Consider the following 13,286-nt stretch of genomic DNA (forward strand, 5'->3'; position numbering starts at 1 on the left):
CAATCGTATTTATACAATCTTTTACACGTGACAATCTTACCGGCCGAGTTGTATAATTCTTATATATCGATATTTTAAAAATGTACCGCCAAATTATCGAATTTCTTTTTTCCATCAACGAAAAACTAATTTTTTTCTTTATATATCTATATTGTCATAAATTTTAACAATCTATTTTCTGTGCAAAATTTTATAGAAAATTTAAAATTAAATAAACTCTTTTCATTTTCCGAATATTTGTAAATGTAAACTTAAAATTATGAAATTCTTAATTGTCAAAGAACTTATACAAACATCGAAATCATGGGTTACCGATTGGTGGTACGTGTTTGCCAACATCGTATTGTACCATTAGAAATGAATTTTCATAGTCTGCACATTTCGTAATAAAAAAAATAATAGATTTCATTAAACAAAAGATCACGTACATACATCGAAATAATAAACGATCGCAAAGCGCAAGACACGAAAATTTAAATTAGAACAGGAAAGAAGGAAGCTATTGGTAGATATGTAATAAAGAAAATCGAACTATATAAGGTGGCGCGGTGGCATGCATTTCATGGTAGAATTATGATTATGGTGCAAGCTGTAGCTCGTGCGTTCGATGTGCTCGTGATGTCTGTACTCCTGACATTATTCGTCGATCAAGTAAGAGCGACGACGAAGAAACGTTCTAATGATGCAGCTCTCGTATACCACTGCAGCATGCTATAGCCCCGTAGAATGTTAGCGCATATCTCGTGTACCAGTGTCTCCTTGTTCTATTCTGCTCGACCCGAAGTCGATCAATACGTCGGTTTTACGCACGGTTCGTCCGTGTCTAGACAATGAACTCTTGTTCGTTGTGTTTCTCATTCATGCGTAAGTCTTTTCCATATCCATTTTTTCTATGACAACTCGAAATGCCATGTTTTTTTCCATCGAACCAATACAGTGTTCGACTAATTGTTATTGCACCGTACGCATTCTTGCGACGGAAACAATCTTTTATAGACGGATGATCCCTGAAGGGTACGAGAGTATCGATGGAATTTTGGTATAGCAAGTATCGTGGCACTATATTATTTGACAATTATAAATTTTCTAAATATTTAGTTATTTTTTTTTTTTTTCAAATGATTTATATCCAATAGGAAATATTACACAAGATAATTGAAAAAAATTTGCATGCAATAGATTTTTCATAAATCTAAATTGAATGTAATATTTTTTTTCATTTAATAACAACATTCATCTCTTTTCTTTATCAATATTTATAGGTGTCTTCTAGGCTATGCAATGGGGGACACGTGTAAGTTTTTGCTCTTTCTCTTTTGCGTTCAAACTTTTATATTGTATCATAGAATAGATTAAAGAAAACTGAAATTTACTTTTTAGCTGCTCTCCTCCAAAAGAGTGCTGTTCCTTTGGCTGTTGTTACACAGTATTTCAACTGCACTCTGCATCAGACATGTTTAATTTCTTGATTTGGACTTATTGGTATTTATGGTCAGTATTTAATTTTTTGTAATTATATTTTATACTTTTTATTTTAATCAATTGTTCTATAATTGTATATAACAATGTTTAATAATTATAATAGGGCAGCAGTGCTTGTCGGATTGGCTATAGCAGCAGCATGTGGCTGCTGGTTATGGAAACGTCATCATTCATTTCGTCATCGTTCATGGTCACCAGAAATAGTAGAAGACTTTACTTCCTCCGATAGAGGATCTTCAGTATCCTGGTATTCACCACCTCGTTATAGTCGTTCCGGTTCCTTTGTTCAAGCATTACCACCTCCATATAATGAGGTATATATTCATAACATTGTTACAATATTTATAAACTTTTGATATCGTATATTTTATAATAATTTCATTTCTTTTACAGGTTACAGCCAAACCAAATCTATATCCATTAGTCATTGGGTACGATGAAGGATCTGGTAAAGGAACTTCAGGATTTGTAATGCGTTATTTTAGATCACTCTCACATGCAAGCACATTAGATTCGTTAGGTTCAAGTTTTATGTGTAACATGGTGAACGAGGCAAATACCATAATTCCACCACCGTATTCGTGTAATAATAGCGTTGACGAGTTGTCTGCAGTAGAATGTGCAAGGATGGAAAATATTGATGTTGGATCCGTTGTATCGTTGGCTAATCATAGGACTACCTCTGACATATCGAGTTTAGCTGCTCAATCTCCGTGTTCACCACCACGGGCTACTAGTCCAACAATAGAGGTATTCGTTTCGTTTAAACAATTATACGTACATTTTATATATATAATGTACATATATTCGAAAATATATATATATATATATATTTTTGTAACGCATATATATGTTATTTTGTAGTTACGTGAATTGTTAGATAAAATTCAACAATTACCCCAATTGCCGGGTGGACATAGTACTGTATTGTCCTGTTATCAAAATCGACCTCAAGTTTTATGTACATCGAATGCGAATGGCTCTACGCAACGGCCTCTAAGTCCAGGTGATATTGGGTCTTATAAAACTAGACGGACGCGAGGAAAAATGTACATGCCGTTAGGACTTCCAAGTTCGAAGAACAAGACTAGACGATGGCTATCGCGATCAGCACCGACCACACCTTCGGGCACGATACCAATGTCTTTTTTGCCCGGGCAAACTAGACGACCTTCAGAAACAGATAATAATAATCGGCAAGTAGTTCCTTTGCTTTCGGAACAAGATGAAACGGAAAGCAATAATGTAGATCAGATGAACAACGTTCCATTATTATCTGAACAAGAAGAAGACCGACAGCAAACATGACGATACGTTTAAATGTGTTTTGTGCTTATATACGAAAGGAAAGAACCTATTCCGAATAACTTAACTTCAAATAAGTGCTATATTTTTAATATGGCTGGTAAACTCATTATTATTATATAACTTTGTACGAAATGTTATCATGTTTAAAATTTACGGCAATTAATTTCGTCCATAAATCAAATATAATGCCTGCTAGAAAAGAGAAACGTTTACTGCTGTGAGCTAATTTTTCGTTTCACTGACAGTCGATGCCGTCGTATCTTTTCTTTTTTCTAGCGAATCTTTCAGACCGACCGATATTCGATATAGATTAATAAATAATAATAATAATAATGATAATAATGTAAACTTTAATCTCTGTGAAATAGTGCGTACAATTAACTTACAGTCATTCAAAGAAACACGAAAAATAATAATAATACACGTGAAACGATATTACGACGATAGATTTTATGTAAATTATGTTTTTAAGCCTTGCTTGTTGAAATTTTCGTCGAATTATATATTTTATACATCGAATTTAATTTTTGCCTAAACGATTATATTGATGAAAAGTGATAAGTTATAAGTTGATTGAAAACATATTTATTTAATTGTTGCGTTGATAAGTTTTAATCGTATACAATAATACACAGTGTCCATCCAAAAGCAGCCAGCCAGCCAGAAAGGATTTAAGGACAATATACAAGTTAAAATAGTATGAGTTGGAGTGTGAATGAAACGGAAATGGTCGAATTTTCACGAATCGATGTATAATATCAATTTTATTGAACGGTAGAGAAAACTTATAAAGGGGAAGCACAACGATTGCTGAATATTGATAATTTTAATCGAAATGAAAAAAAAAAAAAAAGCTACGAATGATAGATTTAAGTAAGTAAGTAACTTACATAAGTAACGAAGTGAGTGAGATCGAAATAAGCGCCAAACGATTAAGGGAAAACGATAAATCTGCCGTATCATCCCAGGATCCCATTCATAATCATAAGATTTAATAAATATTTGTTACAATCACAAACTTTATTCTTAACGACGTAAATGAGGAACAGTCATTTTAACTGTATTACTCATTCACTCACACACACCATGTATTAACATGTATTTTTTTATAAATCGGATACGAAATAAATTCAAGCTTTTACGAAATTGTTGCAACTGTTACCGTATTCCCATTGTTACCATTTGAATGACAATTAACGTGTTATTGTAATAAAGATGTTCAAAGTATCGTTTTTTTACATTATTTATTAACAATTTTTCCTTTACTTTATCCACTTAAAATATACAGTTAGAAGATTCTCTTTCTTCAGTTATAAGAAACGACCATGAATACCTCATGGTTTGAATTATATTTAAAACGATCGTAAAAGCGCGGGAAAGAATCGAGAATCGATATTCGAAAAATTCAAACAAGATATCCTCTAACCTCTAAATTAATCGTCGGTTTTAAAATGCGTCGTACTTGTATACTGGTACGGTAGCGTAACATTCTCAGTTTGTAAAAAAGCCAAACAATGTCTGTAAGTATAAATAATATTATTCTCGACCCTAAAACTTTATCTGTAAAAAAATCAATCGAGATGCTTGATTGATATGTTTCATTTTACAGGCGGCGAAACAGGTAAAGATTCGTTATTTTAACAACATAACCTGCAAGCCGTTCAATCTTCTTTATGTATTCTTATAGCAGCAGAATGCTCACGGAGAACCGAAAGAAAGAAAGAAGAAAGAGAGTATACTTGATCTCTCGAAATATTTAGAGAAAAATATTAGAGTAAAGTTCGCTGGGGGAAGGGAAGCTGCAGGAATTTTAAAAGGGTACGATCCCCTTCTAAACCTGGTACTTGATAACACTACAGAATACCTCAGAGGTAATTTCATTATTAAATATCGTCATCTCGTTCATTCACGAATTACAAATCTAATTTATCCATTTTAATTTGTTTCTTCAGATCCTGATGATCCATACAAGTTGAATCAAGATACTCGTATGTTAGGTTTAGTCGTATGTAGAGGTACATCTGTGGTACTTATTTGTCCCGTAGATGGAATGGAATCTATTCAAAATCCTTTTATACAGCAAGAAGGTTAAAAAAAAATTTCCTTTTCCTTTGATCGATATTTCTAATAAGAAAATAAATTTTGCGAATAATCTGATTTATACGTTGATATAGTTGAGCCAATTTTTTTATAACGAAACTAAATATAATTTATTTACATAAACTATATAAACTTATATATAACAAATAAACATGATTTTCGTATAAAAATATAAATACACACGTTTTTTTTTATATAATAAATAAATAATTTAATAATACACGGTTTTGTTTTGCGTGTTATATCAACGCGGATTTTGTGCATCATTCCATTCCAAATTCATTTCTCAACCAAGGATATTCCTTAGGGCACTCGAAACACGTATGCAGATAACGATACGATTTAAGAACTTTGCTCGGTAGTTTACAACTGCTCGGCAAATCGCAGGCTAATTCGAACGAATGGAATTTACGCAAATTACACTGCCAAGGCTTAAACGTTTCTATCGTGTTCAAAGGTGTTGGTCTACGCATCCATTCGATCACCTGATAACTCGTCACGAAGTAGACGTCCCTCGATCGCAACACGTCGTCCATGAATTTCTGAAAATCGACCGAGTATGAACACAGCGATCCTAGAAATGGAAACGAAATGGGAACAATGGTTGGTCACTTACGGTAAACGCGTAAAAGTATGATGGATTTCGAAACCAGGATGCGTGCAAATGCAAACCCAGAGGCGCACGATTACTGAGATAATGCCTTTTAAAATTCAGCATCAACATTTTGTATACGTCCTCGCCCGTTAAATTCGAAGGACACGAATCCATCCTCGTACAAGTGTATTCCTAAAACGGATTTAATTTAATTTAATCTTATCTTATCTGTTTGATCAGAAATGGCGCGCGCAGTATACAATGCAAACTCACGCCTGCCAAAAGTTGATTGATCGGAAGTTCCCATAAACCTGGATACGCACGAGTTGGGCAAAATTGTTCCAAATCCACGCAGTTGTACGGCGGTTTATAGTCCAGCGTGTAAGGCCAGACTGGCACATCGGAGAATGGGGCCAATATCGACGAGTCGTAGACAAATCCAAATTCGGACATCATTAGAAATTGCCGATTCCATCCGATTCGTAGAAAAGGCGCTCTTAAACCTGTTGTCACATCATCGATCGTCCAGAGACTTTTCTTCCGCAAACGAGTTATCGCGAATTACCTTTAATATCCTCCAGACGAACCGCCGCATATTTGTTAATAATATTCGCCAGACCGACCATCTCGTCGAACCAGTCTTCGATGGTAGCGTTCCTCGACCACCATTCTTCCGGCCCCCGATGCCTAGATTAAAAATGATCATCAACGCGTGTGTATATCAGTCAATGATATTCGAAACAACAATTTCTTATTTCTTACGTGACGGAATGGGCGGCGATTTCGTGTCCAATGTTCCACAAGTATTGAACGTCTCTGTAATTCGTGTACTGATGACTGACGTAGAAAGTTCCTCGAACCGGGCAACCGTTTGGATTTTTCCTACTGTTTGAGAAAATTTCTAAAAAAAAAAAAAAAAAAGAGAAATGAGAACGAACGATCGAACTTTCACTTCTCATATTTAAATAACCGAGTAATTTGCCCTAATAACGTGGTTGGTTCTCCCTACTGGAGAAAAGCTCGATGTTTTCCCCGTTCACGGCGTCGTCGAACGTGACTGCTATCATCTGTGGCACCGTCGACACCGTCAAGTTCCCAGGAATCGTCCTTCCGTCCTTGGAACACCAGCAATCCGGCAAATGACACTCTCCTGGATCGCAAGGTAACGCGCCATCCGGATCGTTTCGAGCATCTGTCGATCGAAAAAAAAAAAAAAAAAAATACAGAATACAGCTCGAAAGAAGCGAAAGTGAATGAATAACAAAGAATCCGTTTTTTCTTACTGCACCAGCCACCTTCGTCGGAGCCGTCGGGGCAGTCGACGCTCCCGTCGCAAAAGTAGGCAGCCGGGAAACAGGTACCGTCGCCGCAAGCCAAGTGTCTCTCCTCGCAGTCACCGTGCTCGAGAAGCGGCCTCGGCGGTCGCGTCTCTGTAAAACGCTTAAAAACATCCAAATCAACACACGTAACGTTTTTCTTCTTCCCGTCATCCGTTCTCTTTCCTTTTCTTTTCTTCCCTTTTTCTAAGTAAAACCGTACCTGACATCACGTCGCAGTTGTTGACATTCGCTTTGAAATCGCACACTTGCCTGGAAACGTCGAACAACAATCCCTGGGAGCATCTGAACTCGAACACCTCGTTATCTGGCGATCGAAAGCAAGGTCGGTCGAAAAGTTATACGCGTGTTGTTGTCGAGCGCGGTGAAACGGTAAACGGGACAGTAATTACCCAGGCAGAGATAATACTTGGCACACTCGGTCGGCGACCAAACGTTATGGGCGGCCGCGTTCGGATTACGATAGAATTTGTTGTCGTCTATGCACGGCGTGCCTTCCGTTTTCTCGTTCCCCCGTGACGCGTCGCCTGAAATATACGGAAATTCAATCGAGTATATAAAGCTCGAAGTATATATAAGCCAGGAATAACTCGTATCTCCGTTCGATATTTTTCTCGGCCGAGCTAAATACGTTCGGATATATAACAACAAGTATTGCGTATTGTTCCAAATTTGCGACGAAACAACGAACTGGCCAACTCTACGCTCTATAAAACTTTCACGACTTTTTTTTTTTTTTTACAATTCGGGCGAAATAATAATCGCGATTACTTTTACGTTTATTTTCGTCCCGGTCGCGAGAAAGTAAATATTTTTTACCGGAGAAAAACCGTTACTTGAAGATTCGATTCGGTTCGTTTGTTCCGTTTAGGGGATATCGAGATGGAGAGAACTTTTCGAAATTTAAACGAGCTTGGAATTAAACTGACTGATTATTGTGCTTGAGTTTAGAAACGAAACTCGTGAAACTCACCGGGAAAGAGGATGGCGAGGAGGAAGAGGGAAGGCAACTTCATATCGATCGGTTTGGATCAAGACGGTTCCTCGTTTCTCGTTCTTGGTACGAGAGCTCGCACTTTCCAACTGACACCTTACTCTAGAAACGGGCCTTATATGATGATGAGTATATTCGCTTTGCCCGTTCATCTTCCGCTTTGCTTATTTTCACACAGGCTGATCTGATCGAGAGAATTACCATTATACGGATATAAAATACCGTCATGGAATTGTTCGTCGACGTATCTATTTCTTATTTTCAAAATAATCGTACAAAAAGAATAGAGATGATCGTTTCGGTAGGAGAAAGCGATAAAATGAAATGGATTTTTGAAGCATAAGAAGAAGAAATTCTTTTTGACGAAAGTCGAACAATTTATTACGTATAAATTTTCCGTCTAATCAATCAAAGCGTTTCGTTTTAGCAGCTTACGTGTACGTGAACTTTGAGATTTGGCGGTTAATCGATTCCGGACGAGTGTTGCATTGGCATGATTCAAAAATATATTTAAATCGCTCCTCTGTTTCTTCTGCTTTTCATCCGTTTACTTTATACGCACGGTCACATCGTTAATTTTCAAAATAGATTATTTTGTATTAATGAAAAAGAAAAAAAAAAAATCTTTTCCTCTGTGCCCACATTTTTACAAACAAAGAGAGACCTCTTCGCGTTACCATCAAAGCTTTATGCAAGTTGGCACATAAATAACAGGTTGTTGACAAGCAGATTTAATTAACCGTCCTCAAAAAATGATTTACTTTGCCATTCCTCAGCCGTATATCTTTTGTGATTTTATTCGTGAGCTAGCACGAAGGGAAATTAAAAAAAAAAAAAAAAAAAAAAAAAAAAAATCGGATTATAATATTGTAAATTCATTTTCATTTTCATCGTATGCCATGCCAAATTTATTTGATCGTTTTATTTTGATTTAATATTTCTAGAATATATTTTCCTTCCATCGATGTCCTTTTCGTTTAATTTAGTCGAATTTTTTACAATCGGCCAAAGGATTTTCAAGGATATCGAAGGATTGATCGAAAAATTGTTCCAATTGAAGAAAGAAAGAAGCAAGATGATCACAGGCAAGAGATACTAACCGATGAAAGCTGGCGAAAGCGATATTTACTTTCATGCAAGTTCGGTGACTGTGTCATGGTGACACTGGCACCATCCACAAGCCCCTTCCTTGTATTCATGAACAGTATTACTATGTCCTTCTTTAGGGGAAAGGGGAGGGGGGGAGGGAAGAAGTATTCTAAACTTAGCTACGACTCGAGAAAACTCGACTCGGAATCATTGCAAAACCATCATCCTCTCGGATCAGTTTCTTCATAACCGTTTTGCCGTTTCCACCTCTCGTGTTTTCTTTACCTTCGAACGATTAACATAGTGAAAGCTTTTTTTTAACTTCACTTTCATATCCAATTGATTCGTCTTTGTAAAGGCACAGAAAAAAGAAAAAAAGAAATAATTACACGCGAAAAGGAAAAAGACCGTGAAAGGAAAGAAACAGGATCGATACTAACTGAAAGACTTCTTCTCGGAGAATGGCGTACAGCTGGGATAATCGAGTAGATTTCATTGTAAGATTTCTTTACGGTTAGTACGCGGTGGTTATTTTCGATAGAATGTGCGTGATCGTATCTTGGTTGTTGCACAAATAATGTCAATTATTGCTACTCTAAGTTGAGAGCATGTTACGAGTGTTGTCATTGTGCAGTTATCAATAAAAATTAATGTGTGATTTATTATAAAACCCCTTGAGATTTCTTTCCTTCGAATCATTACCAAAAAAACATGTATCGATCATTGATCCTTCTTCCGAATGAACTTGTGCGTACTAACAAGTTATATATGTATATATAAAAAAAAATCAAAAGCATTTTATACTTATTTTTCAAGAGATGAAAAAAAAAAGAAAAAAGGTTCCAAATGTTTCAAACATTATCTTGCTTGTTTAGGATATAGGTTGACTTTATAAAGTCCTACTATGCCGTCGTCATTATATTCGCACTTGGTTGATGCCAAATTTAAGCTTGGCTCTAATTCGTTTTATAGAACAATTTATCCAATTTTTTTCAATATTCTGCTTGATATATGTCTTAATTGTGTGAAAAAATGCATCATTAACAAAGTATGATGTTATAATAATAATAAATTTGCTATGCGATAATCAAATACTCTACTATACTTTACAAAAAAAAAAAAAACGATTTGATCGTCGTTGATTCCAAAATGAGTGACAAAAAAGGAATGTGCGAAATCAATACTTCAAAGAATAGAAATCGATATTATCAAATATCGATATATAAGAAAAGTTAATAACACGTATATCGATGTACGTAAAGATAATCGATAATCGAATCCAATCTACTAAATCGATAAAATTAACCATTATCGTGTCAAGATAATATACGTACTAAATCGAGTAAAAGGAAGGTTGTACGTTTAATGAAAAATATCGACCTTTGCCAAAAAGTGAAATACTTGGAGTGTATCCAATTATACCAATGGCAAAATTTCCTTAAAAATAAATTGGCACAACACGATTGATTAATTGGCCGCCTTACACGTACTAGTAGCTTTTATATTTTAACTCGACTAACAATATGTAATTTCACGATATTTAGACACAGATAACAATGGCATATTGGAAAAACACGATTTTGAATGCATGGCTCTTAAGATGACTTTGATCGAGGGAAAAGGAGAGTTTAGTTACAATCGATATCAAGAGAATTTACACATCATGCTTTCGTTGTGGGAAGAAATCGCGGAGCTCGCCGATTTCAACAAAGTAAGATTTATAAGCTATTGTTTCTGCTAATATTTCACTCGCATTCTTTATTCAGGATGACATTGTAACTATTGAAGAGTTCAAGGAAGCGGTGCAGAGAAGTTGTGTCGGACGAGAATACCAAGATTTTCCACAAGCAATGAAAATGTTTATCGATAGTCATTTTAAGATAGTAGATTTGAATGGTACATACAAAACGGTTTACCCATCGTTTTCTTCGTACTGTTAGTAAAATAATTTTATTTCTAGACGACGGTGTAATTGCTGCCGATGAATTTCGTTACAATTGTGTGACAAGAATTCCTGTGGATAACGTTAATATTTTGGACGAGGCTTATCAAAATCTTCTTAATGTATGTAAGATCATACACGGATAAACGATTTTAAAAATCGCCTCGATTTGATTCGAACCTCTTATTCTTGATTTTATTATTATTATTTTTATTCTTAATTTTTACCGGATATATACATATACATTATTATTTTTAATTTTTCATCTAACAAATTTTAGATTTAAACACGCTTCTAGAGAATTCATAAAAAATGTATTCTTAACGATATTGAAAAGTCGAGAAGACCTTTCTAACAGAATTACAAATAGAGTATGCATAATAAATTAATTTTAAATTTAAGAGTAAAGAATAATAGAATATGGTATGTAAGTATGATGATGTTACGATCAACTTTTAATTAAAATGTTAGAAACAAAACGTTTGTGAATCAAAATTGCAATTTCATTCATTATACTTCTAATACAATACAATGTTTAGAACGAGAAAATTGTACAATGTTTTATATAAATATAGGAATGTAAATATTATATTATGTTATAATTTAAAAAATTTGTTCCTTTTCGTATTTTGTTTAAATTCATTCATTTATTATCGTAGGACGACGATCGGAGACGTGGAGGATTAACTTTATCGCGTTATCAAGAACTTTACGCCCAATTTCTTGGTAATCCGGACGAAAATTGTCCAGCAGTTCATTTGTTTGGTCCTCTACATGCGATGGGTTAACATTGATATTGATATACGATATAATTCTCATATGCACATAAAAAAGACAATCCAGTTGTATTTAATACATATAATTGTTATTTAATTTATGTAAGATGGCTCATATAATAAATTCTCTATTTTATTGTAAGACATGCATGCACAGATTATTCTGCAAATACGATAATATTTTATTTATTTAAGGCAAAATCGTTAGTGAACAAGTATGTGTTTAACACATAAATTTTGCCAACAATGTTTTTATATATATTTCTTATTCTTAAACCTGTGTGAATACAGATATAAAAGGACACAAATATATATTATTACAAACAGAAAAAATTTTTATTCATATGAGGTGTTAACACGCTGTCGTGCTGTCCGGACATGTCTTTGGTAGTGTCGTCGTGCTTTGCTCATCGCAAAAATTTAATACTGTAGTTTTATGCAGTGATATGTTGTTTATGATTATTTTCATATATCAATGAACCCGAGCGTAATCCTATGTACATTTTTGCCAAATTATAATATTTTTTATTACAACATCCATCTTACTTTTGTTAATCATTTACATATGCTCCAACATCAAATTCATATGTGAAACGAAATATGCAACCGGATTTACAAACACTGATTTATATAAACATGTATCCATTTTCACCCGTATACATAGTATAATATCGCAACAGTCGCCGACGTATTATCTACAATAATTTTAACTAGCGAGGTTTTTTTTTTTTCTTCTTTTTTATAACGTTGCGTTACATATTCTTTTGTTGTCAGTATAAAAATTGTTATTCGTATACAAATAATTATATAAAACATGTGAGTTTGAACTCGTAAGAGAAAATATTCGTGTTTATAAAGGAGATATCATTTCGATGCAATTGATTGCATTTTTCTTTGTTTAATTTCGCATATTTTGAAAACAATACTATTAAAATTCATTACAAGCATTGAGCAGAAACGTCATACTTCTTACGAGACATTTTACACCGACGAAGCACGCAAAGAAAATTAATACAATTATATTCTTCAATTTTTAATAATAAGACTAGGTGTCTCTTTATTCTCTTTCAATGAAAATTCTTAATTATCTAGAATTTTTTTTTTTAGACAAATTATAAAAATGAAACATAAGAAAACTAAACAGAAACCATTTACAACATTAACAATACATCATTAATTTCTTTCTTTGAATATTTGAATTTTTCTTATGAATTATTTAACGTTACCCAACTGGAATAAAATTGCAAACAAAATGGAAAAAAAAATAAGAAAAACATACAAAAAAAGATACAAAATAATTTTCGAATGTTTCTTTTAAATTATTTATGTTTTTGAAAAATATTATTGTTACTGATATTAAATAATTCACAAACTAATGAGTATAATACATATTAATTACTATCAATTATAACATAGAAAGAATAAAATTCAAGATAATATTATCTATTCCGATATGAATGTCGTATAAATTTCATAAATTCACTCACATCGATAATTATAACTACTTTACACATATACATATATCATACAAATAATGTATAACTAATGATCTATACAATAGAAAATTAAAATTCATACGACACGATAAAATTCATTACATATACGATGTTATTTTCGATAATGTCTCGGCTAAGGACGGTTAATACTTTTGGACGAAGTTTCG

General features: G+C 33.9%; 4 protein-coding genes across 11 annotated transcripts; 3 read left to right on the plus strand and 1 right to left on the minus strand.

Moving 5' to 3' along the window:
* The first annotated feature begins 340 nt into the window (after nucleotides 1-340).
* Nucleotides 341-4,017, plus strand: LOC147657983 (uncharacterized). 4 transcript variants are annotated; one of them, XM_086905351.1, is made up of 7 exons: nucleotides 519-864; nucleotides 997-1,044; nucleotides 1,263-1,294; nucleotides 1,381-1,491; nucleotides 1,586-1,796; nucleotides 1,876-2,232; nucleotides 2,347-4,017. In XM_086905351.1, the coding sequence occupies exons 4-7, from the start codon at nucleotides 1,454-1,456 to the stop codon at nucleotides 2,788-2,790; spliced, it is 1,050 nt and encodes a 349-aa protein (XP_086761477.1). In that variant the 5' UTR covers nucleotides 519-864; nucleotides 997-1,044; nucleotides 1,263-1,294; nucleotides 1,381-1,453; the 3' UTR covers nucleotides 2,791-4,017. The 4 variants fall into 4 exon arrangements, with proteins under 4 accessions (XP_086761474.1, XP_086761477.1, XP_086761475.1 ...); XM_086905348.1 differs by lacking the exon at nucleotides 997-1,044 and having other exon boundaries at nucleotides 341-864; XM_086905349.1 differs by having other exon boundaries at nucleotides 802-1,044.
* ChLD3 (Chitin and LDLR binding deacetylase 3) lies at nucleotides 4,016-7,929 on the minus strand. The gene is made up of 10 exons (XM_012485761.3): nucleotides 7,796-7,929; nucleotides 7,215-7,349; nucleotides 7,025-7,129; nucleotides 6,769-6,915; nucleotides 6,495-6,677; nucleotides 6,248-6,386; nucleotides 6,051-6,172; nucleotides 5,759-5,988; nucleotides 5,507-5,677; nucleotides 4,016-5,432 (listed from the first exon to the last, which is right to left on the minus strand). The coding sequence occupies exons 1-10, from the start codon at nucleotides 7,836-7,838 to the stop codon at nucleotides 5,154-5,156; spliced, it is 1,554 nt and encodes a 517-aa protein (XP_012341215.2). The 5' UTR covers nucleotides 7,839-7,929; the 3' UTR covers nucleotides 4,016-5,153.
* On the plus strand, nucleotides 4,175-5,110 carry LSm7 (U6 snRNA-associated Sm-like protein LSm7). The gene is made up of 3 exons (XM_003693157.4): nucleotides 4,175-4,310; nucleotides 4,478-4,661; nucleotides 4,743-5,110. The coding sequence occupies exons 1-3, from the start codon at nucleotides 4,305-4,307 to the stop codon at nucleotides 4,880-4,882; spliced, it is 330 nt and encodes a 109-aa protein (XP_003693205.1). The 5' UTR covers nucleotides 4,175-4,304; the 3' UTR covers nucleotides 4,883-5,110.
* On the plus strand, nucleotides 7,669-11,765 carry Scp1 (Sarcoplasmic calcium-binding protein 1). Of its 5 annotated transcripts, none has more exons than XM_086905352.1 (5): nucleotides 7,669-7,882; nucleotides 10,450-10,616; nucleotides 10,672-10,801; nucleotides 10,866-10,969; nucleotides 11,507-11,765. In XM_086905352.1, the coding sequence occupies exons 1-5, from the start codon at nucleotides 7,807-7,809 to the stop codon at nucleotides 11,633-11,635; spliced, it is 606 nt and encodes a 201-aa protein (XP_086761478.1). In that variant the 5' UTR covers nucleotides 7,669-7,806; the 3' UTR covers nucleotides 11,636-11,765. The 5 variants fall into 5 exon arrangements, with proteins under 5 accessions (XP_086761478.1, XP_003693203.1, XP_086761481.1 ...); XM_003693155.4 differs by lacking the exon at nucleotides 7,669-7,882 and adding an exon at nucleotides 9,069-9,418; XM_086905355.1 differs by lacking the exon at nucleotides 7,669-7,882 and adding an exon at nucleotides 9,087-9,402.
* Nucleotides 11,766-13,286: the final 1,521 nt, after the last annotated feature.

The sequence above is a fragment of the Apis florea genome, unplaced genomic scaffold, assembly GCF_048593485.1.
Source record: "Apis florea isolate Af1SG1 unplaced genomic scaffold, ASM4859348v1 contig_2411_pilon, whole genome shotgun sequence".
In the NCBI taxonomy this organism is placed as follows: Eukaryota; Metazoa; Arthropoda; class Insecta; order Hymenoptera; family Apidae; genus Apis; species Apis florea.